General features: G+C 46.1%; 1 protein-coding gene and 1 long non-coding RNA gene across 2 annotated transcripts; one reads left to right on the top strand and one right to left on the bottom strand.

Moving 5' to 3' along the window:
• Window positions 1-2,961: 2,961 nt before the first annotated feature.
• On the bottom strand, window positions 2,962-11,077 carry LOC112546249 (tripartite motif-containing protein 54). Its single transcript, XM_025186021.3, has 4 exons — window positions 10,886-11,077; window positions 9,333-9,491; window positions 6,358-6,528; window positions 2,962-3,731 (listed from the first exon to the last, which is right to left on the bottom strand). The coding sequence occupies exons 1-4, from the start codon at window positions 11,075-11,077 to the stop codon at window positions 3,102-3,104; spliced, it is 1,152 nt and encodes a 383-aa protein (XP_025041806.2). The 3' UTR covers window positions 2,962-3,101.
• A 99-nt stretch (window positions 11,078-11,176) lies between these two features.
• LOC112546248 (uncharacterized) lies at window positions 11,177-15,178 on the top strand. The gene is made up of 3 exons (XR_012906573.2): window positions 11,177-11,298; window positions 13,570-13,688; window positions 15,036-15,178. It is a non-coding gene; the product is annotated as an uncharacterized LOC112546248 (long non-coding RNA).
• The last annotated feature ends 10,395 nt before the right edge of the window (window positions 15,179-25,573 follow it).

The raw sequence follows: 25,573 nt of genomic DNA, 5'->3' as shown, positions 1-25,573 counted from the left end.
TTTAAAAGCACACGTTCAAAATAATATACTTGTGGCTCGTGTGTGCCTCAGCAGAGGAAAAGGGTGAAAGAAATACACATTGTGGACTTGTGGTGGGCACCCTGTGGCCCATTGGGGTTCGATGTGAGGCCCACACACAGGATTGCCAGATTCTGTTGGCTTTTGTCCGTGTACTTTTTTTCCTACTAGTATTACAAAAGTGACATGCCCTGAAGGCAGGGGTGCTCAGATCCAGCCCACCAAGCCATTTGATGCATAGTCTGCTATGGCAGGGGCGAGACACACACTCCTCCACCCCCAGGGCCCGATTGGCTTGGGGCAGGATAAAGTGAGACGTCTCCTCCCACTCCCCCCTGCCACCAAAGGCGTGCTGCGCATAGATGGAGCTGTGAGATGTTCAAATTGGCTGGCGGTTCTCTCTACACATTGTGCGCCCCTAGCAGCAGGGCGGGGGTGGGGGCGGAGATTTTGAGCGCTCCTCTGCCCCCAGGCCAATCAACGCAGCTAGGGGCAGGGGAGGATGTAAACTCTCTCGCCCCACCCCCAATTTGCACACTCCCCTGCCCCTAGCTGCGATGATTAGCCTGGGCAGGGGAGCACACAAAATCTCCTCCTCTTTCCGCCCCACCACCAGGGGCACCCAGCACATAGAGGCAGCCACCAGGTGTTCAAAACAGCTGGCGGCTCCATCTAGGCACTGCGTGACCCTGGCAGGAGGCCTGAGGCTTTGTGTGCTCCCCCACCCCCAGGACCTGATTGGCCTGGGTGCAGGGGAGTTCACAGAAAGTCTCTTGTCCCCCAGGGACACACAGTTCTGAGCAGCACATGGAGGGAACCCATGTGGCTGGGGCTGCTGCCATAGGGATCCTGCCTCAGGGACTCTGGTGGACTGCTGGGTGGGAGCTACTTAGGGTAAATGACTCCTGGCCAGAGCCTGCCTCTTGCAGCCCAGCTGCTCCCACTTCTTAACTCCCTGCCCCAGGTCATCACACCCCTCTGCCCTAGTTCACCACCCAAATCCTCTGCACACTGCCCCAGATCACAGTCCCCACAGTGCTTGCATATAACATTGAGAGAGACATGTGCTCCCTCTGCATCCAAAGTGCTGCTACAGTTCAATCATACGGAACATCTGGAGTTCCCATTAGTTGCAGGTTGAGTGGTGGGTGCTCAGTGCTTCTCGGCGTCAGTGAGATGTAATACACACTATAGTTTGCTGCACAGAATCTGTTTCTTCTGTTTCATTTTTCTAAATTACTCTCCTTATAACTGAGGCCATGTCTACACCGTGAGATAAGGTTGAATTTGTTAAGATTGATTTCTTACCACCCAGTTTCGTTAAGTCAAAGGTCCATGTCCCTACTGTGCACAAGAATTCAACGCAGAGTCCCCAAGAGGGAGAATGCTGTCAGCTTTGAGAGTGATGCCCTGTGGGTAGCTATCCCACTGCGCCTGCCCTGCTTTGCCTTCTGGGCTATGCTCCCAGTGCATGCTGGTGCCAAAACTGTGCAGCGGGTGGTTCTGGGTTCATGTCATCAAGCGTTCCATACAGCACTCATGTACTCTCTCCCCCAGCCTTGCTTGAGATCAAAAGGAAACTGTCTTTTCACCCTGGTTGTTATCCACACAGATGCCACAGCAGCATGAACATGGACTCCTTCATGGATCCCATTGTGCATCAAAGCACTGGCTATTGATGCCATCAGTTGCCCTGTTAACCTGCTGACCATTCTCCTCCTCCTCCACCCTGCTGCCCTGAATGTCTTTGAAGGATTCCATGATCTGGCTTGGGAAGCTAGTTGAGTCCCCCCGTAGGATCAAATGCAGTTGCTCATAGAAGCGGCAGATCATCCATTTGCTTTGTCTTATGGCAAGACTGCCTCAGCTGCTTTATTTTCACACAGCACTGCTGAGTGTCCCTGAGGCATCCTTCCTGCACCATGGACTTTGTGATCTTCGCATATATATCTGCATTTTGTTTACTGTGGTTTGGAGCTCCATAAGAATGGATTCTTCTCCCAGGTCACCAATGAGGTCCAAGATCTCCATGCTGGTGCTGTTCTGTGCCCATGGAACGTGAACTCATGGAATTCATGGTCAGGTGTGCTGCTCAGGTGTGTTGCCTGCTCTGAGGTGTGCTCACCATGCTGTCCACAAAGGAAATGAAATTCAGAGTTTCCCAGGGCTTTTCCTGTTCACTTGAATAGCTGTCGAGTCACAAGCCTTGACCACAGCAGTCAGAGTAGAGCACCGTGGAAAGTCTCCTGGAGGCCAAGAACGTTGGCTTGCACAATGCTGGGTCTATACTACCATAAAGTCAACTATGCAAGGTCAAATTTAGTGTTGCACCTTGTGAAAAGCAGAAGTACCAAAATTGATTTGAGTGGCCCTTAATGTTGATGAAACGGGGTTGGTAGTGTGGACTCATTGTTTAGAAAATCGACCTTATGCAGCTAAATTCAGCCTAAACTCCTAGGCTACGTCTAGATTGCCCCCTCTTGAGCAAGAGAATATGCAAATGAGTCAAAGTGGTGAATATTGCAGCACCTCATTTGCATACTTAATAAGCTGCCATTTTTGTACAAGGGGCTTTTGCGCAAAAAGGAGCCGTCTACACAGCTCCTTTTTGCGCAAACCCCCATTCTTGCACAAGAGCTGTTCTTCCTGAAAAAAAGCCTGGCTCTTGTGCAAGAGTGAGGGTTTGCGCAAAAAGGAGCTGTGTAGATGGCTCCTTTTTGCACAAAAACCCCTTGCGCAAAAATGGCAGCTCATTAAGTATGTTAACTAGGCGTGGTGATATTCATCGCTTTGCCTCATTTGCATCTTCTCTTGCGCAAGAGGGGTCAGTCTAGACATAGCCGTAGTGTAGGCCAGGCCTTATTCCACCTTCTTTTCTACCACTGCCTTCCAAACAATGTTACCCTGTGAAATAATAATGAAGCAATAAGACAAACAGCGTATATGTCAGATACAATTCAACCTGCTTATATTTATAACTATTTTATTTTTTGGTTTGTAGGAAACATAGGCAGCATATAGGATTGGCAAATTCCAACAAGTAAACTGCAAGATATCAGGGTTTTAATATTTTACATTTCTGACTAATCTTTCAGGACTGATGAATCACTGTTAGCGCCTGATGCACTGCCACAGTCAGGGCAGGATGCTTTTGTGAAGAGATCTTGCTCCGTGCTACCTGATTTCTCAAATAAACCTAATACTCTTTTGCAGAAGGACTGATCAGGACTGTCGCCTGAAAAAGCAAAAGCAGGGCATTCTGGCCTGCATGCTTCCGACAGGTCACTAGTACTTGCAAGCATTTCATCTGACATAGTAGAGATATAATCTTTGATGTTGATTCCTCTGATCAACTCTTCAAAATATCGTCGCACTGAAATTTTATATTTTGATGGATCCTGATACAATGACCTTCCTTGTATAAGTTTTTCCATCTTTCGCCTGAGTTTTTTATCCTCCTGAAGAAACTGTACTGAATTTGAATGTTGTTCCAAAAGAGTTTTCATTTGCTGATAAAGCTGCCTGGGCGCTTCAGTTTCACTCTCTACTAGCTGCAGTTTTTCTAATTTTGTCAAATAGTCCTTGTGTAATTTTGTCTTCAGTTCTGCAATTCTGCACCTTATCCCTTTCAGTAAACTGAGCCCAACTGTGTCAATCATCATCTTGGTGTCTGTAGTGCTAGATAGGAGTTCACTGATCAACTTTTCTGTTTCCTGTTTAAAATAAAAGTTGATGCAAGGCTTCTTAGTAATGTCAACACGTAATATGCAAAATAGTTAAAAGTATGAGACGATATTTTAACTTTCTAAAATAATTATGACTCTAGATATACATTTTAGGCCTTACATTTTAAAGTGGCTTTAACGTTGCCTCCTATTTATGCTCATTTTTTGAGGAGTAACATTAGTTCGGACTAAGGGCTTTAGTCCGAACTAACGCGTCCCGGCGCGCACTTCCTGGTTCGAATCAGCTGTGATTCAAACTAGCGCGCCAGCGAGATCATGTTAGTGGAGCGCGGAATATTTAAATCCCTGCTTCATTAACTACTTCGATTGTCTCCATTTGCATCCCTAGTTCGAACTAGGGATGCAGTGTAGACGTACCCTCAGAGTCCTCCTGATCTAGAGTCCCATCTCTGACGATAAGATATATTTGCTAATAGCATACACAATGATACTTATCAATCTCAGGGTGTGTCTACACTGCACAGCTTAACTCGAAATAAGCTACACAGATTGAACTATGTCAATTGTGTATCTTATTTTGAAATAGCTTATTTTGAAATAAGGAACATATACACAGCACTTATTTTGAAATAGAGCATTCTTCCTCCAACATCCCTTATCCCTCATAAAATTGAGGTTACAGGAGTCGGAGGAAGAAGTCCTCCAGCTTGACAGTATTTTGACACTATATCAAAATAACTGCCTGCCGTGTAGACGCAGACTAAGTTATTTCGGAATAGTGCTAGTTATTTCAAAATAGTGTTGCAGTATAGACATATCCTGTCCCGAAACAAGCTGGGCTTTTTGCTCCCAATACTCCTTTTGGAAGCCTGTTCCAGAACTTTACTCTGCTGATGATTAGAAATCTTTGTCAAATTTCAAGCCTAAACTTGTTTATATCCATTAATAATTGTCCTTAATTTAAATAATTCATCTCCATCCCTGGTGCTTATCCCTGTGATGTATTTATAGAGATTGGTCATATCATACTTCCCCTCTGCCTTCATTTTGTTAGTTTAAATAAGTCAAGTTCCAGACATTTCTTCTCATAAAGAGAAGTTCTCCATTCTTCTGATGATCTTACGAGCCTTTCTTTGCACATATTACAGTTTAAATTCATAATTCATCTTTGTTAAACACTTAAGACAAGTATTGCATAGTATTTAAAAAACAATGAGTAGTCCTATGTCATCTTAGGCCATGTCTACACTGGGAAATTACTAAATTTGACTTAATGCCCAATTTAACACATTCAAACCAGCATGTCCACACTACAGAGAAGCCTCAAAATTAGTCCAAGGCAGGATCCATTAATGAATTATGCTACCTTGGACTTAAAGTCCCAGGAAATACTGGGGAGTAATTAGTTCAAATTACTCTGAGGAATAATTATTTCAAAATATCAGCACCAGAGCATCCACATTACCATTATTTTGAAATAACTGGAAGAAGCAGGAGTACAAATTTTGAATTTTGTTATTTCAAAATAATGGACTTAATAGTGTGGATGCTCCGCTTATAAATTTGACCTTGGGGGCATTATTTTGAAATAAAGTCTTAGGGTAGACCAGGACTTAGAGACTAACGAAGATATATATAGTATCATGAGCTCATCTGAAGAAGTGGGTTTTGCTCACGAAAGCTCATGCTATCATATATATTTTTGTTAGTCATGAAGGTGCCACAGGACTACTTGTTGTTTTTAAAGTTAAAGACTACTATGACTACCCCTGTGATAGTATTTCAAATGAGTGCTCACCAGTGCCTTGTACAATGGTGAGAATGCTTCCCTAGTTCTATTGGAAATATCTTTTCTAATGCATGCTAGGATTACAAAAAAAAACAACCTTTTTTACTGTTGCATTGCATCAGTGGCTTATAATCATCCTGTGGTCAAACAATATACCCAGTCTTTCTCTTCCTCTGCCTTTCCACTTGGTAAGTCCCCAGCTTCTAGTAAAAACTCTTATAGTTTATCCCTAAGGGTATGTCTACACTTGCCCCCTAGTTCGAACTAGGGAGGCAAATGAAGCATACCGAAGTTGCTAATGAAGCGTGGGATTTAAATATCCCATACTTCATTAGCATATTCACGGCCAGTCGTCATTTTAAAATGCTGGTCGCCCGATTTAACTTGCTGGGTGTAGACACGGTAGTTCGATTGGAAACCCTTCTCTCGATTTAACTGTTACTCCTCATTGCACAAGGAGTAACAGTTAAATCAAGGGAAGGGTTTCTGATTTATAGAGGGAATTCTGGAAGACAAGGTTGCAGGTGTGCAACTGTTCATGAATCTGAGTTTTATGGTAATACTTAGAACTTTTCATCAAAGTGTTTGATAAGCATTAACTAATTAATCCCACTCTGAGACAAGCTTTATTAACTCTATTTTACCTATAACAGAACTAAAGGCAAAGAGGTTATGTGATTTGGCAACATCACAGAAGGAGTCAAGAGTCAGGATTATAACCTTATCTCACACTCCCACCACTAAACCACATCATTTTATATAACTTAAACCTTTCCTAAGGGCTATCTGCTTAAACTTGTATCAAACATTGAGTCATCATGACCTTCTGTTAATAAAACTGAAAGTGAGTCACTTATACTGTACCTTCCTAACTTGCACTGTGCTTTCAGATTTTTGAAGCAACGAATCTATATCTTTAATAAAAGTAATTTTTCTTGCTGTGTATGCTTCAGACATTTTTGCAACACTGTGATGCTCATGGTTTCCAAAGAGCTTGCAGATTGCACAAATTGGTTCATCATCAGTCAAACACATCTAAGAAAAGAACACAGTCATTTTCTAATACAGCCACGTACACTTATACGTTGTCAGCTATGTAGCACACTGACCCAGAACAGTAGACTCAGTCTGCTAAATAAATAATGGTGCAATTGACAAAAATAAATGTTCAGAGTAAAGCTGACACGGTTGTCTTCAAAAGGGAGAAATTCATGCTACAGCAATCTTCATTTCCATTGGTGTTCTCCAATGGGACCTTACTAATCTAAATTTCTCCGAGTGACACACAATAGATTTTCTCTCTACTTCTCATGAGTTCTTAAGAGCAGATGCTGTAAGAGGGGTAATTGTTACTCAAGCTATGTTACTACAAACTACACTGCACTTTATGTTTGCAAGGCATTTAACAAGTGCCATGTTTATTAATATTTAAATCACAGTAGTGCTCACCTATAATTAGGGATTGTATTCATTGTCAGGAAACAAAATTATAGAACTCTTCTCATTTGTCCATCAAGCTTTTATTAATTGGTTGATTTCTTATATGCATCATAGCAGAAATAGGTCTTCAGATGGGAAGAGAACAGTGATTAACAGATTAGTTCACAAAGAGTATTCCTTGCCTAGAGGAAGGTGCAGAATTGTCTATGTAAGAAGAGGCTGACCATACGGATGAGAGTGGATTCACTGATGGAGTGACTTTGGTAAGGGAGAAGAACAGACAAGCAGGGAGAAGCAGATTTATAAAGGGCTTGCAGTGTGAGGGCAAGAAACTTGAACTAGATGCTGCAAAATAGGAAGCCAGTGGTAGGATTCAAAGTGGAGGTGAGACTCTTTGGAATGTAAATGGACAGTGGGCATCTTCCGAACATTTTTTCCGTTCTTGGGGATTCATTCAGTTACTAATCCTCAGACTGCAGTAACTTTTAGTGGGTCGCCCAGTTCTTGGAGAAAGTCTTGAGTGTCTCTAGAGGTAAATGATTTAGCAATGCTTTGATGCCCTTTGCTCTAATATTGTTGCAGGGGGGAAAAAAAAGTATTCCTGTAGCACCTCAGGGTACGTCTATACAGCAGCGTTATTTCGGAATAACTGATGTTATTTTGAAATAACACAGTGCATGTCTACACTGCAAGTCTTTATTTTGAAATAATGTTGAGCTGGAGAACTTTTTACTCCGATTCATGGTAACCCTCATTTCATGAGGAGTAAGGGAAGTCGAATGAAGAGTGTTCTTCCTTCAACTTCCTGCTGTGTGGAACAGCGCCAAAAGCCAAAATAATCTATTTCAACTTAAACTGCACAATTGATGTAGCTGAAGTCACGTGGCTTAATTCAACCTTAGCACTGCTCTGTAGATGTTCCCTTAGGGTACGTCTAGACTACATGCCTCTGGCGACAGAGGTATGTAGATTAGACTACCAGGCATAGGAAAATGAAGCAGCGATTTAAATAATCGCTGCTTCATTTAAATTTACATGGCTGCCGCACTGAGCTGATCAGCTGCTTGTCGGCTCAGCGCGGTAGTCTGGACGTTCCGCGGTCGACATCAAAGGCATTTGTTGACCACCCAGGTATGCCTCCTGCTGTGTAGACAATCCTAAGTGTCCCATACTTAGCTTTTGATGTCATTTGGATGTTGAAAGTAATGTCCCATCCAGTTCATGTCTTTGTTCAGTCCCCGAGAGATGTCAAATTTGCATATGAAAGCCAGTTCCGCAGTTTCTAATCTCTAAGGTGCTACAAGATCACTCGTTTTTTTATAGTTGCAAACTACCATGGCTCTGAGACTTTTAAACATGCAAGTTGTTGCAGGAGTGACAGTTGTTGCTTGTTATTGTGCCATTGAGAAAGAGTGTGAGAGATCTAGTGGCCTGAACACAGGAACAAAAACTAAGAAATCCAGAGATATTGACTTCAGTGGTTTTAGCTAGGCACAGTGCTTTTAGCTAGGCACCCGTTAATATGGCATGCTGAGTTGTGGCCTCTGTGGGTAGCCCCGCAGGAACCAGTATGACTGCTTGTGGAATAAAGCACTACTCATTGTGACTACAGGTGACAAAAATCTAGTCCTCATGAGTGAATCACTTAATCTTTGTGCAGTGTTTGGAAAATGTAGAGCACTAGTTAATAATCACCTCTTCTACTACATATTTGAGAGAGTTTGTCTATGTGTCTATCTGTTCAAGAACTCCTCCCAAAGGGTAAGAGCTAGGACCACAACTTTAGTCTGCAGCTTCCTCTTACCATACCTTAAAGGAAGGTCAGGGTTTGGTTGTGACAGAACAATGGGATGTGCCAGGAATGGGATTGCTTCTCATAAAACCAGAGAGAGAATCACTAGACAGGTGAAAGCAGCTGGCTGGGGGTGTACCCCTCACACCTAGGAGTGCCCCAGCCCTGAGCCTCCCACCCCACAGGCCCCCTGTAGAGACGGTGTGGGGTGCTGAAACTCCTGCTCCACATTTGTACAGGGACATTGCTGGCTGCTTCCCTTTGTAAGGGAGTGAGGGGAAAGTGCACAGTTTGCTGCATTCCTCACTCTGGCTGGGGAATGCAGGGGACAGGGATCAAGAGCAAAGTGCACAGCTCGTCTGACAGGGCGAGGAAGGAGAAGAGCAAGCAGCCTTGGTACGAATCTCAGGAGAGGTGGCTTCAGCTCTCCATCCTCCTCACTACACACATACAGAGTCCCCTTCCCAGAGCCTCTCCTCACCCCCAACTCTGACTCCTGCACCCCCTGCCACCCCCAGTCCCCTGTCCTGAGCCCCTCCTTAAGGACCCATGCTTAAATGTGCTAGTAACTAAATAAAGCAAAAATAAGAAATATGTAAATATATACCAAATTCATATTTTCCCCGTGTTCTTCACAGATTTGAGATAGCTGGTTTTGCTGCTGGGCACGAATGTTTTCAAGTTCGTCCTTAAATTTTTCCAATATACTTTCAACCAGAATATTTCTTGGTAATCCAATTATTCCTCTGCCCCTCAAATATATGACCTAAAGGTGAGAAAACCTGTTACATACTATTGGAGAGAAGCAGGAGACACTTTGCTTCTCTGGTATAGCTGTGTAATGTAAAAACCATGCATCAGCATTCTTCAGTTGGGATTTATACTAATTTGATCTAGTACTAAAATACGGTACTGCTGCTATGTGATCTAGACAGCAATTTCCTTCCAATGTATACCTTATCAATCTAAGGCTATGTCTATACTAAGTGGAGGATTGATGCTGCGATGATCAATCTTTCAGTGTTCAATTTAACGGGTTTAGTAAAGACCCGATAAATTGAATGCTGAGGGCGCCCCCATAGACCCCAGTACTTCTCATTGTTGCATTTGCTCCTGTCGACCTCCCACTGTGGATGGAGATGGCACCAAAGTTTGAATTAAGGTTTGTTGATTCCAGCTACGCAATAAATGTAGCTGGAGTCGCATATCTTAATTCGAACGTTTGTGTAAGTATAGACCTGGCCTTAGTCTCAAGAGGATCAGTGGTACAAATTCTTCATTGAATAAGTGTGTGCAGAACTCACATTCAGAACCTAAAGGAACGGTACGAGTGCTCTCACCTACAGAATTTAGCTCCTTGTGTTTAAGCAGAGGCACTCACATCCCTCATTCAGAGCTAAATCCTGAAGATTTGACAGAGGTTCCAATCCTGGAGCTCTTACTCATTTAAATCAGTGGGAGCGTTCATATGAATAAGGGCTGCAGGAGAGAATCCTCCATTCTTAGTTGCAAAAACATCATTTAAGTCAAAGGGAGTTTTGTGCCAGTTAGAACTATGTAAAATCCTAGCCCCAGGTTTTGTCACCATTTCTCACACAGATAGCTTCATGTGAATAACGGTAGCAAATTCTGACTCATAAGTGGCTTCAATGAACTTGCTAATGTCTATAAAACCACCAGAGCATTAATGATTGTTACATTCTAAATGAATGCAAAGGAAGGCTTTCATTTCCATGTGACAGGAACACAAGTCTGGTATACTTGGGAAAAAAGTCAAGGAAACTTGCTGTTTGATTAAAATCCATGGAAATATTTAGTCTAAAACTGATATTTTACAGTGAGTGTTGTTTCAGATCCTTGTTCTCGGTCTTCCCTTTTAAAACACTGTTTGCCAACAATTTCAACAACATTTGCTGAAGGATTTGAAGAACTGTCCTGCTGGGTTCTTGTGATTGGATCAGACCATTGCGTGCTGGGACCCACAGACTGTACAGGCTGCACCAATTTTAACTGATGTCAGGGGCAGTCACAACCATCTGCTCCTTTTACAGAAATGGAGCTTAGGGCTCATGGCAAGTTGGCAATGTGCCCCTTCAGCTGGGCAGACTATGGACTCACAACTCTGATTACAGGGGAGGTTAAATGATCATCTCTGCTTACTTTCCTGCACATAGGGCAGCAGAACTGTCCATTGACATGACTGCAGTTCTGGCGGAGGAGGATCTTTTCCAGGCATTGCTTGCAGAAGTTGTGAGCACAAGTTAGGACCAGCACGGGTGGGGTGAACAGCTCCAAGCATACTGGGCAGGAAAGTGCCTCTCCCAGAGCCTCCATGGTATTGCTGCACCTCATCAGGAAAGTCTTCTAGAGCAGCTGCAGCGATCCCTTCCTTCCAGGAGCTAATCACCATCCATGTTCTAGAACAACATGTTCTGAAACCTCTGTGACAGCAGCTCCCTGGTGATAAGCATCAACAGTCTCTGTGCAGCCCTTGCAGGAACATGCACCTCCAGGCTTCTGAATCAGCTGAGGGGGTGGCCCACCAGTTGGGATCAGCATACTCTTTCCTGAGGGTACAGTACTTGGGGCAAGCAGCTATGGAACAAGGCTCCCATCTTTCTGAAAATGGAGGGGACATCCTGTTTTGTTTGTTTGTTTGTTAAAAAACAAGCTCTTCTCAGCCAGGGGTTGGTGTCCTCAGCAGAGCCCAGTAACGTCTAAGAAAGAGTTTCTGGAAATACTCAGGCCTGCAACTTTTGAGCCCCCTTTCTAGAGAGAAAAAAGGAAGCTATGAATATAATGTGCAGCAATCACATCTCAGATATGAACACAGCATTCCTCTCTATATTTCATTGGAATTCTAGGGCAAGCTGGGGTGAGGAACACTTCTCATATAAGGAGAATGGATTTATATAGGTGTTTCATTGTCTGCTCTAAGGAAAAGGGCCTGACTTCCCCTCCAAAGATCCTGATCACCACCTGTAAAGAGAACATTGCTTGTAACTTGTTCTCTGTGGCTACGTCTAGACTGACATGATTTTCTGGAAATGCTTTTAACGGAAAAGTTTTCCGTTAAAGCATTTTCGGAAAAGAGTATCTAGATTGGCATGGACGTGTTTCCGCAAAAAGTGCTTTTGAGGAAAAGCGTCCGTGGCCAATCTAGACGCGCTTTTGCGCAAAAAAGCCCTGATCGCCATTTTCACGATCGGGTTTTTTTTGCGCAAAACAAATCTCAGCTGTCTACACTAGCTCTTTTGCGCAAAAGGGACTTTTGCCTGAACGGGAGCAGAATAGTATTTCCGCAAAAAACGCTGATTTCTTACAGTAGGACGTCAGTGCTTTTGCAGAAATTCAAACGGCCAGTGTAGACAGCTGGCAAGTTTTTCCGGAAAAGCGGCTGATTTTCCAGAAAAACTGGCCAGTCTAGACACAGCTTGTGGGTAATGTAATGCTCCATCCTGGACCAGAAGGAATTTCTTTTCTCCTGGAATGATCAAGACCAAGACCAATATTGGATGTAACAAAGCACTTGGTAAGATAGTTGAAGGTCAAATAGGGATTAGGTCACCATGGAGCTCACTGGTATGCCTCTCTCACACCCATTAAGGTGATGTGAGAACATAGGAACATGCTGGAACCCATTTTCCAAGTCAGTTTGGAAATTCTGCTGACAAAATAATACAGATTTTACTGGAAGAAGGAAGGGAACAGTACAAACACTAAGGCTGTGTCTACATTGGCCGCAAGTATTTGAGCAAGAACACTGACGTTGTAATGTACAAAATCAGTGCTCCTTGCACAAATACTCTGACGCTCCCGCTCAGGGGTAAGCCTTCTTGCGCAAGAGGCCGTTGTAGACAGGCAACGTACATTTCTTGCGCAAGAAAGCCTGATGGCTAAAATGGCCATCAGAGCTTTCTTGCGCAAGAGAATGTCTACACTGGCACGGATGCTTTTGTGCAAAAGCACATGCCAGTGTAGATGCTCTCTTGCGCAAATACTTTTAACGGAAAAACTCTTCCGTTAAAAGTATTTGCACAAAATCTTGCCAGTATAGACATAGCCTAATAGAAAAAATATTTGTCTCTCACTTCTAGACTCAGGCATTTTAGAAGCAGAAAACTAGTGTGGAGAAGAGTTGGGAAGCCCACTTTAAAGCTGCTAATTAGTGATAATCAGCTAGTCACTCAGTAATGAAAAATATTTCAGTTGAAGTCAGCTTCTGTGAAATTCATAATCCAACTCATAGACCAACTTCATAATCCAGCAGCAGGCTTTCTTGAATCAGACTGGGATGACTTTCACAAGGTGGACATGGAGATCATGTCAGTTATTGCCTCTATGCAGATAAGGGTTTTGTGTAAGAGAGTAACGGTGTGAGCTGGCATGGACCAGGGCAGCCCTGTTTCTAATAATGGGAATGCAGGCTTTATAAAAGGCACCACTTTTTTCTCTCTTGGTCAAAATTGTCTGGCTAACGCTTCACCCCAGTCAGGCCTTCTCCTGACTGTTGCCATCTAAGTTCAGTATTTGTTAGATGCCATTCTCCATTTTCTCTAAGCACTAGGAAAATTACATAAAGGTTATTGGAAACAGGCTGGACATGGATTCTGTTCTTCTCATTCTGTGACTGGTCATTTACTTAAATTTCTCTCGGTCTCTCTCCTACTCAACATGCCTTTTTGTTTCTCTTTCCTCCCTCTGGGGCCACGAGGTTTTGCATTTGCTTCTTTAAAATAATGTTAAATTTTATTTGACATTTACAGGAAGGAAGGCAGCTGAATACAGGTTTAGTTGGTGCATGCCATACTAGAAGTAATGTTTTCCATTTCTCTTCTTTTCAGATGAGGACAGGGGACTTTACCCTTCCTGTCCTAGGATCCGTCACTTCCAGAAGGAATCAGGTCCACAACACTGGCAGAAATAGCTTCTGTGGTCTGTCTTCATGACTCCCCCACTTCTGGTAGGTGGGAATTTAAAGGGCAGCGTTTTGGGTGCATGCAGGGAAGGGCTATGCCTCCGAGTGAGCTTTGTTGCCTTCAGGTGCCCCCGCCAGCATGGCTGTGACAATCACAGGGCACCCCGTCACATCATCATCAGGCGCCCGGGCCAGCAGCACCCTAGTTTGCCTAGGCTCACGGGCTGTCCCTGGTTGCAAGGAAAGAGGGTGGGGTCACTTGCAGGACTGGGTGGGTGAGATTCTGTGGCCTGCAATATGCAAGAGGTGAGATTAAGGTTGGAAGGGACCATTGTGATTTAAAGACTAAGGCTACATCTAGACTGGCATGATTTTCCGCAAATGCTTTTAACGGAAAAGTTTTTCTGTTAAAAGCATTTGCGGAAAAGAGCGTCTAGATTAGCACAGATGCTTTCCTACAAAAGCACTTTTTGTGGAAAAGCGTCGGTGCCAATCTAGACGCAGTTGTGTGCAGGAAAGCCCCGATCGCCATTTTTGCCATTGGGGCTTTTTGCGCAAAACAGTTTTCAGCTGTCTACACTGGTCCTCTTGCGCAAAAACATTTCCGGAAAAGGGCTTTTGCCCGAACGGGAACATCAAAGCATTTGCGCAAGCAGCACTGATTTCGGACAGTAGAACTTCAGTGCTTTTGCACAAAATCAAGCGGCCAGTGTAGACAGCTGGCAAGTTTTTGCACTAAAGCAGCCGCTTTTGTAGAAAAGCTTGCCGGTCTAGATGCAGCCTATGAGTTCAGGACAAAAGTTTAAGGCTCTACCTCATATTTCAGGGGTTCTCAACCTTTGTCATTGTGAGGTCCCTTCCCCACACATGCTGTAAAAACTCCACAGCCCACTCATGCCACAAGTGTCTGTTAGTAGATTGAAAACCAGGGCTGGCGTTAGAGGGTAGCAAGCAGAACAATTGCCCAGGGCCCTGGGAAGCTAAGTTGCTCGGGCTTCAGCTTCATCCTGGGAAGGAGAGACTTGGGCTTCTGTTTCAAACAGTGGGGCTCAGGATTCAGCTTTCTGCCCTGGACTGCAGGGAGTCAAATGCTGGTCCTGCTCCCTGGTTTATTTTAGCAGACTCCCTGAAATCAGCTTGCGGTCCCCAGTGAGCCCAAGATTTCTGGTTGAGAACCATTGCTTCATTCATACAGTTTAAGGGGTAAAGCCCAGTCCAAGAATTATTTGAATACAGTTTTGCTGTTTGGAGAGACCAGCTCACAGAATTCCTCAATCTAATCAGGTGTATTTCAGCAGGAAAGCATTGGAGACAATCCTTCCAGTTCAAAAGACAGAGCACTAATGGTACAATTCAACTGGCTAAAATTGTTAACCCCTGATTGCATTACAGGCCATGCATGCTCGTGTGTATCAGATTGTCCTTGAGGCTGGGCTGCATGCCAGCATGTTATCCCCAGTGCCAATCACAGAGGCTAAGAAAACAGACTGCTGACTGATGAAGATTCAGGTCTATAAATACAACAGGCAGTTATAGCTCTATGTACACCCTTGTTTGTATTATTCTCTCAGGGTATGTCTACACAGCAGAGTTATTTCAAAATAACAGCCCTTATTTCGAAATAACTTTCCTAGCATCTACACAGCCAAGCCGCTATTTGAAATAGAGGAGCGCTTATTTTGAATTTGGTAAACCTCATTCCATGAGGAACGACACCAAATTGGAAATAGTTATTTCTAAATAAGTGCTGTGTAGACACTTATTCGAAATAGGGGGCCTACATCCTCTCTCCCCGAGCCCTTAAAAGGGTAGACTCTGGCCACAGTGCCTGTGCCAGCTCCCAGCCTGCCAGCAGTCACTGCCCCGACCCAGTGGCCCCAAAACATGAGCCAGTAGGCCACTGGCAGCCAGCCCTCCACCACGCCCCAGGAGCAGTCTCCCACCTCCCAGGAGCCTGCCAGGGTTCAGAGAAGGTGGGCGCCTTCCTGGTCCAGGGCAGAGATCGTGGACCTTATTCAGGTTTTGGGGGATGCCCCCAACATTCATGATCTCCACATAAGTAGGAAATGCTGGGCCTGGACACCAGGATTATCTGCTACTGGCTTTCAAATGTTTCGTTGCACTTTAGCTTCCCTTTTACAACCCAGGGAGCCAGTGCAAAGGAGCTGGGGTTTGTGATAATTATTCTTGATCACAAGACCATCGTGTAGTGGGAAGCTGAACCGCTCTCAAAGGCTCAATTGTCTATTTGTTCAGGCTTCTGGCATGGTCATGTTTAGCTAAAAGGAGAGAATGATGCTCTCTCAAAGGTCATTATCCTCAGGCACATTGTGCCAGGGTAGAGGGGTCTGATTTTCCCCAGTGCCTCTTCCCATTAGTTCGGTCAGAGACTGTGGAGAAAAGAGACCGGGGAACTGCATTTATTCACAGGCAGTGATGTCCTAAGCAATTTTGTTCAGCTTCAAACAAATAAGGAAGTTTATTTCTCTTAGGAAATGGAAGCCAGGTATGGTACGTTTCCTGCTGGCAGCTGGGAAATCTCCCTAGTTACTCTATACACACCAGCTACTAAGTCAATAAGACTGTCGTCCTCAGGGTACCATCAGTTTGCTCCTTTCTAAGCACAGCGTGCTGGGGGTGACAGGTATCAAGTTACTTGTCAATCACTGAATGGAATCCCCCCGCCAAATCAATTTTTTGACTGTCTCCGGGGGGGGGAGAGAAACCCTTTCCCCACAGGGCAAAGCCAGCCTTTGCAGAAAAGTGGAACTATGAACACCACTTGAATACATGTCCCTTTTGTCACTTCTAGTCTTGAGAATGTGATTATATATGAAGGGCATCGGGTGTCTCATGTCCATGAGTGGCAGAGATGAGAGAGCTGAAGTGGCATTTTCTGGTGGTCTGTTTGCTCTCCCTTGGTTATTGCCTGAGCAGTTTTGTTCAGTGTCCTCTTTATGGGAATGCAAACTTTAACAAATAGTTCTAAAGTCAGCTCAAGAGGATTCTACTGTACACAAAATTCTAAATAGCAGGTCTTTCTGGTTCCCCAGATCTTAGTACACTAGAACTGGAAGGGACCTCAAGAGGTCAAGTCCAGTGCACGGCTTTCATGGCAGGACCAAGCACGATCTAGATCATCCCTGATATCTAAGAGAAAGCTGAATATACGTATCTCCAGGAATGGAGATTCCATAGCCTCCCCAGGCAATTTAGTCCAGTGTTTAACAACCCTGACAGTTAGGGAATTTCTTAATGTCCCTCCTAAGCCTCCCTTGCTACAATTTAAGCCCTTTGCTTCTTGTCCTATCATGAAAAGCCACAGAACAATTTTTCCTCCCTCCTTGTAACACACTTTTAGATACTTAACCTGCTCTCATGTCCCCTCAGTTCTCTTTTCCCAACTAAACAAGCTCAATTCCTTCAGCATTCCCTCGTAGCTCATGTTTTCTAGACCTTCAGTCATTTTTGGTGAAGAGATGTCTCATGATCAACTCCAGAGCATTTGTCAACAGGGCCCTGCATGGATACAAATTGGTATCCGCATCTTCATAAATGCTCTGCAGATATCCACATCTATATCCATGGCTGCAGATACTTGCAGGTCTAAAGTGCATATCCATGGATTTGCAGGGCTCTGTATCCATGGCAGTCAGTAACAGCCAAACACTAACGGGGGGGGAGGGGGGGGAAGCTTTCTACCTCCATGCCTAGTAAGTCATTGAGAGCAGTTCATTATCCCCTGGTGGGCACACAGCAGGTAGGGTCAGCATCTCAGTATGACACTGAGTGGAGGGTCACTCTGTCCCAGAGAATATGAAGTGGGATTTTCTACCCCAGAGCTATGGCCATAACCTTAGAAGCTCTCTTGGGATATGTCTACACTGGCAGCTTCTTGCTCAAGAGCTCTTTTGTGGAAGAGTTCTTGTGCAAACACACTCTTCCACCAGAGAGCATCTTTCAGCAACCGTGCTGCAGCAAGTAGGCAGTCCCCTGGCATTCACATCTTCCACCATACTCACCCTGCACTGCGTCCATCCTGATCAGCAGCCATTACAGATTGCCTTATTATACATGCTATAATGGAGGTATGTTGCCCTCCCACACAGTGCCATGGTGGGATTATCTAGGGCAGCATCTCTCAACAGTCCACAAAACTACTTTGAGAAACCTGCTAACTGGCAGTTCTGATATGTTTACTTACTGGCTCTGTGGTCACAGAGCCTCGTGGCTCCAGTTCACCATTTGCAGCTAAGGAGAGTCATGGGAAGTGGTGGCCTGGCCCATGCCGCTCCCGTTGGCTGCAAACCAGAGCCAATGGGAGCTGTGAAGCCAGTAAGCAGACCCACTGGAGCAGCCAATTAGCAGGTTTTTCAAATTGATTTTGCAGACCACTTTAAAAGACTGTACAGGGGCTTACAACAGCTTAATTGTGACAGAGGAAGCAGTACAGAGAGGATGTAGAGGAGGACATGGGAGACATTATCTGGGTGATGGAAGCTGTGGAATTAATCTTTGTAGTAGAAGATAGAAAGGGATGATGAGGGAAGTGGAGAAGTCTCATGCTGTAGATGGTGTCCTATCTGATAAAGGCAATGATAGCCATCAGACAGGCTCCAGCTATAGGTATTTGTTGGCTAAAGCCTGAAAGGTCTGAACACCCCATGTCTGATCATTTATTCACACTGTCCCATGCATTTTAAAGTTCAAGGAACTATTCAACAGTGCCTGGCTACAAGAGTCATTGTTCCTACAGGAGGATTAATATTGCAATTGTTAAGAGTGCAGAATCATTGACAGGCTGATTTCCTCATCACAAGCTGTTTTGATCTGGGTTTTTGCTAGAACAGCTGCATCCCAGAGCCCAGGGAGCAGAAAGGTCAGTTTTAGAAAATTCTCTTCTCCACTTCCCTCATCATCCCTTTCTGTCTTCTACTACAAAGATTAATTCCACAGCTTCCATCACCCAGATGTCTCCCATGTCCTCCTCCACATCCTCCCTGTACTGCTTCCTCAGTCCCAGTTAAGCTGTTGTAAGCCCCCGTACAGTCAGCCAGCCATCACTTTATGTATAGAAGATCTTGTACCAGTAGGCTGCACGCGTCCATATAATTGACAGCCAGATCTGTAATAGAAAGGTGTTATTTATAGCTGACAGTAACTGAGCCAGGAATCTCACAGTATATCTTGTGTATTGTACAGGAATATTAGAAGAGCTTGTTTTCCTCCTCTCTCTGGCTTGTCTGTTTCTCTTTGCAGCTGGAGAGAGTTTGCCTGTTTCATCTTACACCCTCCCTACATGGGTGTGCTGAATCTGTAAGAAGGCACAAGCTTTGGAAAGTGTTCTCATTCATACCCCATTGTTTCCATTGCACCACAACAGTAAGCTGGGGATAGCTGGACATCAGCACATCCATCCGTATGCTTCATTCCCTCAGTGCTCTTGCAGAGCTGCTGCTAGCAATAAGCACAAATCAACAACGGGTCATCTTCAGAGTGCTTCACAGACATCAGCTAACTTACAACATCCCTTAAAATCATACGAGACTGAAGCAAGATTGTTCTCCTCCCCCTGCCCATGAGGCAAGTAGACACACAGGTTGCATTGCGACAGGTCTAGGGTGGGAAAAGCAGGTGGCATACCTGAGAGGAAGTGCTGGTTCAGCTCTGCAGTCACATGCTGTTTTCAGCAAGAGTGGAGGCTGGGGGGGGGGGGGGGGGGGACAGCCAGAAAAAGAATACAGTAAACATTCAACACTATTTCCGTGAGCAGCACTCTGCTCACAAGAGACACGTGGAGCCAAATCAAGGCCAGAGCAAGGGGAATGTTCTCCAAACGCTGCTTTCGTCACAAGTTAAGGCTCACAAATGAATCATTTTGTACCCCCCCCCCCCAAGTGCAAAGATGGGAACTCAAGTATCTTAGCCTTTAGGATGGCAGCTTGTAAAAATCTACATTAGAACTTGGCTATCAGCTCCAGCAGCAAGCTTTCCCATACTGACAATCCATATAGAATGGAAATGGGGAGTTGAAATCCTAAATGTTTCTGCCTCTTTCTCCTCCACATCCTTAATAAATATCACATACTATGGCAAGTCAGAAGCAATCGTTCTACACCAAAACGAGAAAAGCCCGGAGGGTAACTAACTATTTTTCCTCCCCTTCCTTCAACCCAGAATCTAACTGTTGTGACAAAGCCTCTCCTCTGCTTTGGTGGTTCCTAGCCTCTCAGGCAGATTGCTTACTCAGAGGTTCACGACAGCCCTTAGTTTAGATGCTTTCTCCAGGACATCAGCTTTCCATTTGTTGGGCCACCCTCATCATTGGCCAGCACTGGGAACAGAGGAGATCAAACTCCATAGTCTCTATGCTCCCTCCAAGAGATTCAGTGGGGGGGGGGGGGGGGGGGGAAGAGATCCCTTCAGGGCCACCTTAGGAAGTACAGGGCCCAATTTGAACAATTTCAATGGGCCCTGCAGCAAAAAAAAAGCCACACAAAAACTTCAACAGGGGACCCAGGAATTTTGGTTGAGCAAAAAACAAAACCAAAAGCCTCACACCTCCTGCAGCACTGGCAGCCACCACACTCCTCCGCCAGGGCCAACACCCTCTCCCACACACACCGAGCAAACTTCCGGCTTCAGAGCCCCTTTAGGCACAGGCAAGGGAATCGGGCAGATCAGCCTCAGGCCAGCCCTGGACCCCTTTACCAAAATTAGTCCTTTCCTGATGCTGAACATGGAGTTAGGGACATGGGGGAACTGCAGGTTCCAGCCCAGGGTCCCTGTGATAGCAGCTGCATGACACCTCAATCTCCAGGGCCATTTCTCCACAGCCCCATGATTACTCCTCCCAGAGTACCTCATTTCCCCTGCTCCTTGAGTGCACTGAGCTAATAGAAGGGGAGCCCTTTTTAACCAGTCTCAGCTGCTTCTTCATTGGCTCCAGGTGTCCCCATTAGACTGGCTCACTTTATTCTGGAAGCCTTATAATTGGCTCCAGGTGTTTTAATTGGCCTAACTCATTTTGGCTAGTTCCTGCTGGTGCTGGGTTAGCCCTTGTTAGTTTACCGTGGGAACAGAGACCTATTTAATCTAGGGCTAATATATGTCCCTTTCGACCACTATCCTGTATCTGCATCTCCGTGGGCAGGTGCAACGTCCTCCTCAGTGCATCAAAGGCTGGTCCTGGCAGAAGTCACCGGGACTGGAGACCTCCTGACTACAACCAGGGAGACTGGGTGGATCCTCTGGCACTGGGCCCTCCACCCTTCGTACTCCCTGGCATGTATTTCAGGAGGTGAGGGGTGCTTTATTGCCTGCTACTTGGGTTAATCTCCACCAGTTCCTGCAAGAGGGTGTTCCCCACCTGCCTCTCACCCCTGACCCTCTGGATTTCTCCATAGGCCCCAGTCCTGGGTGCCTTCCTAGCAGCACCCAAGCAGCCATTGTAGCTGGTTCCCTTTACACACTCGTGCTCCACACTCTTTACTTCCCCACCCTTGTGTCCCACCTGGATACCAAAAGGTGGGGCCTCTTGCCACCAATAGTGGGAGGGGAGCCCCAATGGGCTAGTTTGTATTCCACCTTGGTTTTGCGGCCCACCAGGAACATCGGTTGGAGACTCCTCCATGGCACTGTCAGCATGGGAGTGTTCTAGGTGTGCTTTATCCCTCTTCCTATGCTTCCCCTCCTGTGGTGTAAGGGAGACCCTGGCACGCCCCAGATCACAGCCTCACTCTTAGCTCCTCCACAACCTCTTGTTGAGGTTCTAGCTGCACTTCACCCCTTGCCAGTTGATTGACGTGCACCCCATCTGTGGCCCCCACAAAGTCACAAGACCCCCTCGTCAACCTCCTCCTGGCTGTGGTGGCCATTTATAAAAGCAGGGAGCAGAGGTGGGCTTGGGGAGGGGTCTATTTCCATTCTTCTATCCATTCATGTATCCAGGCAAGGTTCCTCTGAGCGGCATCTGCTGGCTCCCTCGATGCTTTTGGGGAGCAGTGGGTGCTATCTGGGGGTCTCTGCTTGGTGTCCCCATCTGGGCCCCCTGACCTTCTAGTCTGCCACTGTTTGTTTTATTTGTCCCCCATAATCAGTTGGACTCCAGGGCTCAGTGGATCCTCCCTGTAGGCTGAGGGAAGGTCCTTTAGATGTGGACGGGCTTATGCCTGCCCACAGTGGGTGGTCAGTGCAGCTGGGGCTGAGGGAGGCAGGCCCCCAGCCCCACCTACAGCCCTGCCCCCTTTGCTGAGGCCCTGCCCCCAACATGGGGAGGGGAAGAGGAGGAACAGTGTACGGAGAATGCAGGCATATTCCTCCCCCCCAGGGAGGGGAAGAGTGCGTATGCACACCCAGCCTCCCTGAGGCAGCAGGGACAGAAGAGGCCGGGCAGCCTGAGCCAACCCCAAACTCCCTGGCCTCCGGAGCAGCAGGGACAGAAGAGGCTGCGAGCTGGCCTGAGCCTCCCTGCCCCCCGGCGCAGAAGGAAGGACAGGCAGCACATGGTCTGAGCCACCCTAGAGTGGGGAGGGCCAGTAGTGGGGCAGCAATATTCCATCCCCAGATGCCTACGGCAGGGCTTTCAGAGCTTCAGCACGGTCCCGTCCACCCATCACTCACTGAAACCAAAATCAATTTATGTGGGTGAGGTGGCGGAGCCCTGGGACCAGGCAGCACTTCCCTGGAGACAAGGCCAGTCACATTCACCTCAGGACGTGGGAGCCATGATAGCCACTGACACTGGCCCACGAGTGGCCTTTAGCAGAGGGGGAAGGGAAAGTGATGGAGTAAAGGCCGGCTGGCCTCCGCTCACTCTGCGTTTCTAAGAGACAGAGTTAATGGATTACTTCTAAGGTCCCCATTGGGAAGTGCTTGATTTGTCATTTAGCCACATGGAGCGTTGCTGTATTTTCTCAAGCTGATGCTGTGTTCCCTTTCCCACTAATAACATTTTGCTCGTTTCATCTTAGACCCCGTAGCTGTAGCTGGGGAAATGTTGCCAGTTAAAGCACACAGGGAAGGCAGTTAGCAATTCCAAAAATTGTGGGCAAAGGCTCGAGATAGCGGGGGTTGTTAATTTTATGAGCAACTCCTAGCTATGTGACGCTGGTCCTTATTGCTGCCTACAATATCTAGGCAGGGTTAGGCTTTCTATTGTTTGTTGTCTTCTTGGTAACTGTGATCAGATCTGAAAATTAAGTACCTAAATATTGCCTCCTTTTAATACATTTTGCTAATTAGCTCATATTTGTTTCCCTCTATCTGACTAACAAAAACTCCTACCACTACAAACCTTCGCTTATAGGTAGGTATTGAAACTGGTGCAAAATGGGCTGTAAAATGGGTCAATAAATGAGGCTTTTAGAAAACACAGCATGATTCTGCCTCCCGGAAGCCAACAAGGAAAGGGATAAGATTGAGGATGGCCCCATACTAAGGAGATGCAGTCTAACCGTAAGCCAATTAGCAGGCAATACCTACAGCTCAGCTCTAGAAGCCTCTTAGCAGCTCTGGGGCTGGCTGGTTTTCTAGCTCAAAGGCAGAGCTTTGGTCAGCGAAGTAGCTATGCACCTATTAGCTCATGACCCACCTGCTTACCTCAAATCCAACTACTGTCCCAGACCCTTCCCTGTACAGATTCTGCTACTTCCTAGCCACCAGTGCACCAGCAGAGAACGCCAACTCTTCCACAGCCTAGCCCTCCCCTCCAGCCTTAATTTCTGACACTGTAGATTTGCAGCTGCCCTTCCCCCCCCCTTTTCTACTGTATCACGTTCCCAATCCCTATGGTCTGCCTGCTCCCTTCTGCCCTAAAGTTCAGGGCAAGCACATGATTTCATATCAGTCAACATTTAGAAACATAACTTCGTGTATTCCTACAGGTTTTTGCTCAGCCTGAGATTTGTGTGAGCTTGTGCGGCTGCAGTCTGCCCTCTCTCTCCCCATAGCTGTGCTCTCCTCGAGCCAAACACAATGGCTCACCTACCAGAGCCTTGATTGCCACACTCCCTACTTGACACAGTGTGACTCTTAATGTGCTCCAAGTACAGGCCCCGATGCTCCCTCATCAGCTACACTATTAGGTCACATTGCCAAACCCCTCCCCTTCTCCTATGGCAACTGACTGAACCCTACTTCCCTCGTTTCACCAGATCCCTGCACCTGAAAGATTCCTTCTTCCCCTTGCCCTTGTGGAGGCAGGAAAAGGGAACAAGGGAATTTGTGGGCAGCCATCTTGGTCTTGTTAACAAGAGAGCAAGAGTCAGGCTAAGTCTGTGGCCTGACAAGGCGAGATCTGTAATTAGACACTGCCTTCGCCTCTATACAGAGATAAGGATAGAATACTGACTCTGGCAGGGACCTTGAGATAAGGAGCATCTGGGTAGAACTAAATAACTGTTAGCCATTGGTGTTTGTAATGGGAAGGAGACTAATTGTTATTGTTATTATATCTAATAGGCAGTATAGAAACTGCTTCAGAATTGCTGGTATTCGAAGATCTGCCTCGGAAGTGTGGGGGGGGGCTCCCCCCCTGTCCGAACCAGTTTTTCCCTTGTTGCAGCTCGTAATAAAACTGCCTCTGGCTGCTTGTTGCTTAAACACAACGCAGACTGAAGACTGTTTTCTTCCACACCCTCAACATAGTCTTACTACCCCCAAAACCTTTCCTTCAACTCCTCTCTTCTATTTCCCCCAAAGGCATTCGGCCAATAATCAAACTCCCTCCACTCAGTGCCCCCACGATTCACTCTTGGGGCCTTCAGGAAGGGGGCACAGTGGTAATTAGCCACATTCCTCTACCCACCCTCAGGGAGCAACCAGCAGGCCTGTATCCACCACACAACTAATCACAGTTCATACACTTGGTTCCTCAAACTCACGCCAACCATAGCACCCATCTCAGAAAGATTAATATAGCTAATGAATTAATATAGCTAAGGGACTGGATTTGTGCTTTGAGTTTTTGAATGCTGGAAGTTGAATAGAATGTCTTGTCAAGCTCTGAAACCTGGACTTGAGTATTATATATGGACTAGCCAAGATACGAAAATCATAAGATGGGATTTTCGGGTCTCTCTTCCACGTCTGTCTGTCTCTCTCTCCTCCTCCTACTGCCTCCCTCCTACCCCTCTCTCAGCTTTCCTCTGCCTCCTGCCTCTCTCTCTGTCTCTCTCCTTCTCTTCTCCTCCCCCTCCTGCCTCTCACTCGGGGGACCGCGAAGCCTAAATGGCCATTTGGGCTCCACGCTCCCCATGCTGCATGGGGAGCGCGGAGCCCAAACGGTCACTTGCCCTACTTGCTCTCCCTGGCTGAGTGGCGCCAAAGTCAGCCAAGCGCCACTGTGGGAGGCGAAGGGGGATGGGGCAGTGACATTCACGGCCAGGGGGTGGGGTCTGGATCCGCTGTCACGCTGCACGGCACCACCCCGCCCTCCTTCCCCTCCCACCGTGGCGCTCGGCTGACTTCTGCGCCACTCAGATGGGCTGCCGCAGGGGAGCAAGTGGAGGAAGCAGCCGTTGGGGGCCCACGCTCCCCATGCAGCACAGGCCACCCAGAGGGAACAGCCAGCATTTCAGCATTACAGACTCTCAGACATTGGGCTACTATATATATGATAGCAAGGCATGTAAATTGAAGTTGATCTGGATGTTAGTATTTCTATGACTGGTGAGTTTTAGTTTACCAAGTTTTTTGGAAGGGTTTCACATACAGTATTTTACTTCCACATGCACACATTTTAAGATCATTCCACAAAGGCAAGAACTGATTTGCTAGGCTCTGAATTTGGTATACGGGGCTATCTTGCAGTTAGTATTTATAAATTACTAACAGAGCAAACAGTCTTGTTTTTAACTGAATATATGTAGTCAAAGATGGTGTTGTACAGTAAATATTTTAGCACAAGGAAGGATTTTTTTAAAGTTTAC

This window comes from Pelodiscus sinensis, chromosome 11, assembly GCF_052426305.1.
Source record: "Pelodiscus sinensis isolate ZL-2025 chromosome 11, ASM5242630v1, whole genome shotgun sequence".
In the NCBI taxonomy this organism is placed as follows: domain Eukaryota; kingdom Metazoa; phylum Chordata; order Testudines; family Trionychidae; genus Pelodiscus; species Pelodiscus sinensis.
Note: the sequence above shows the minus strand (reverse complement) of the source record. Positions and strands in the feature narration are given on the sequence as shown.

Excerpts from the sequence above, each read along its gene's own strand:
- LOC112546249 (XM_025186021.3), bottom strand. The coding sequence starts at position 11,077 with ATGAGGTGCAGCAATACCATGGAGGCTCTGGGAGAGGCACTTTCCTGC. Across the intron at positions 9,492-10,885 it reads GCTGCCCTATGTGCAGGAAA|GTCATATATTTGAGGGGCAG; the intron begins GTAAGCAGAGAT and ends TCTCACCTTTAG. Across the intron at positions 3,732-6,357 it reads GCACAGTGCAAGTTAGGAAG|GAAACAGAAAAGTTGATCAG; the intron begins GTACAGTATAAG and ends TATTTTAAACAG.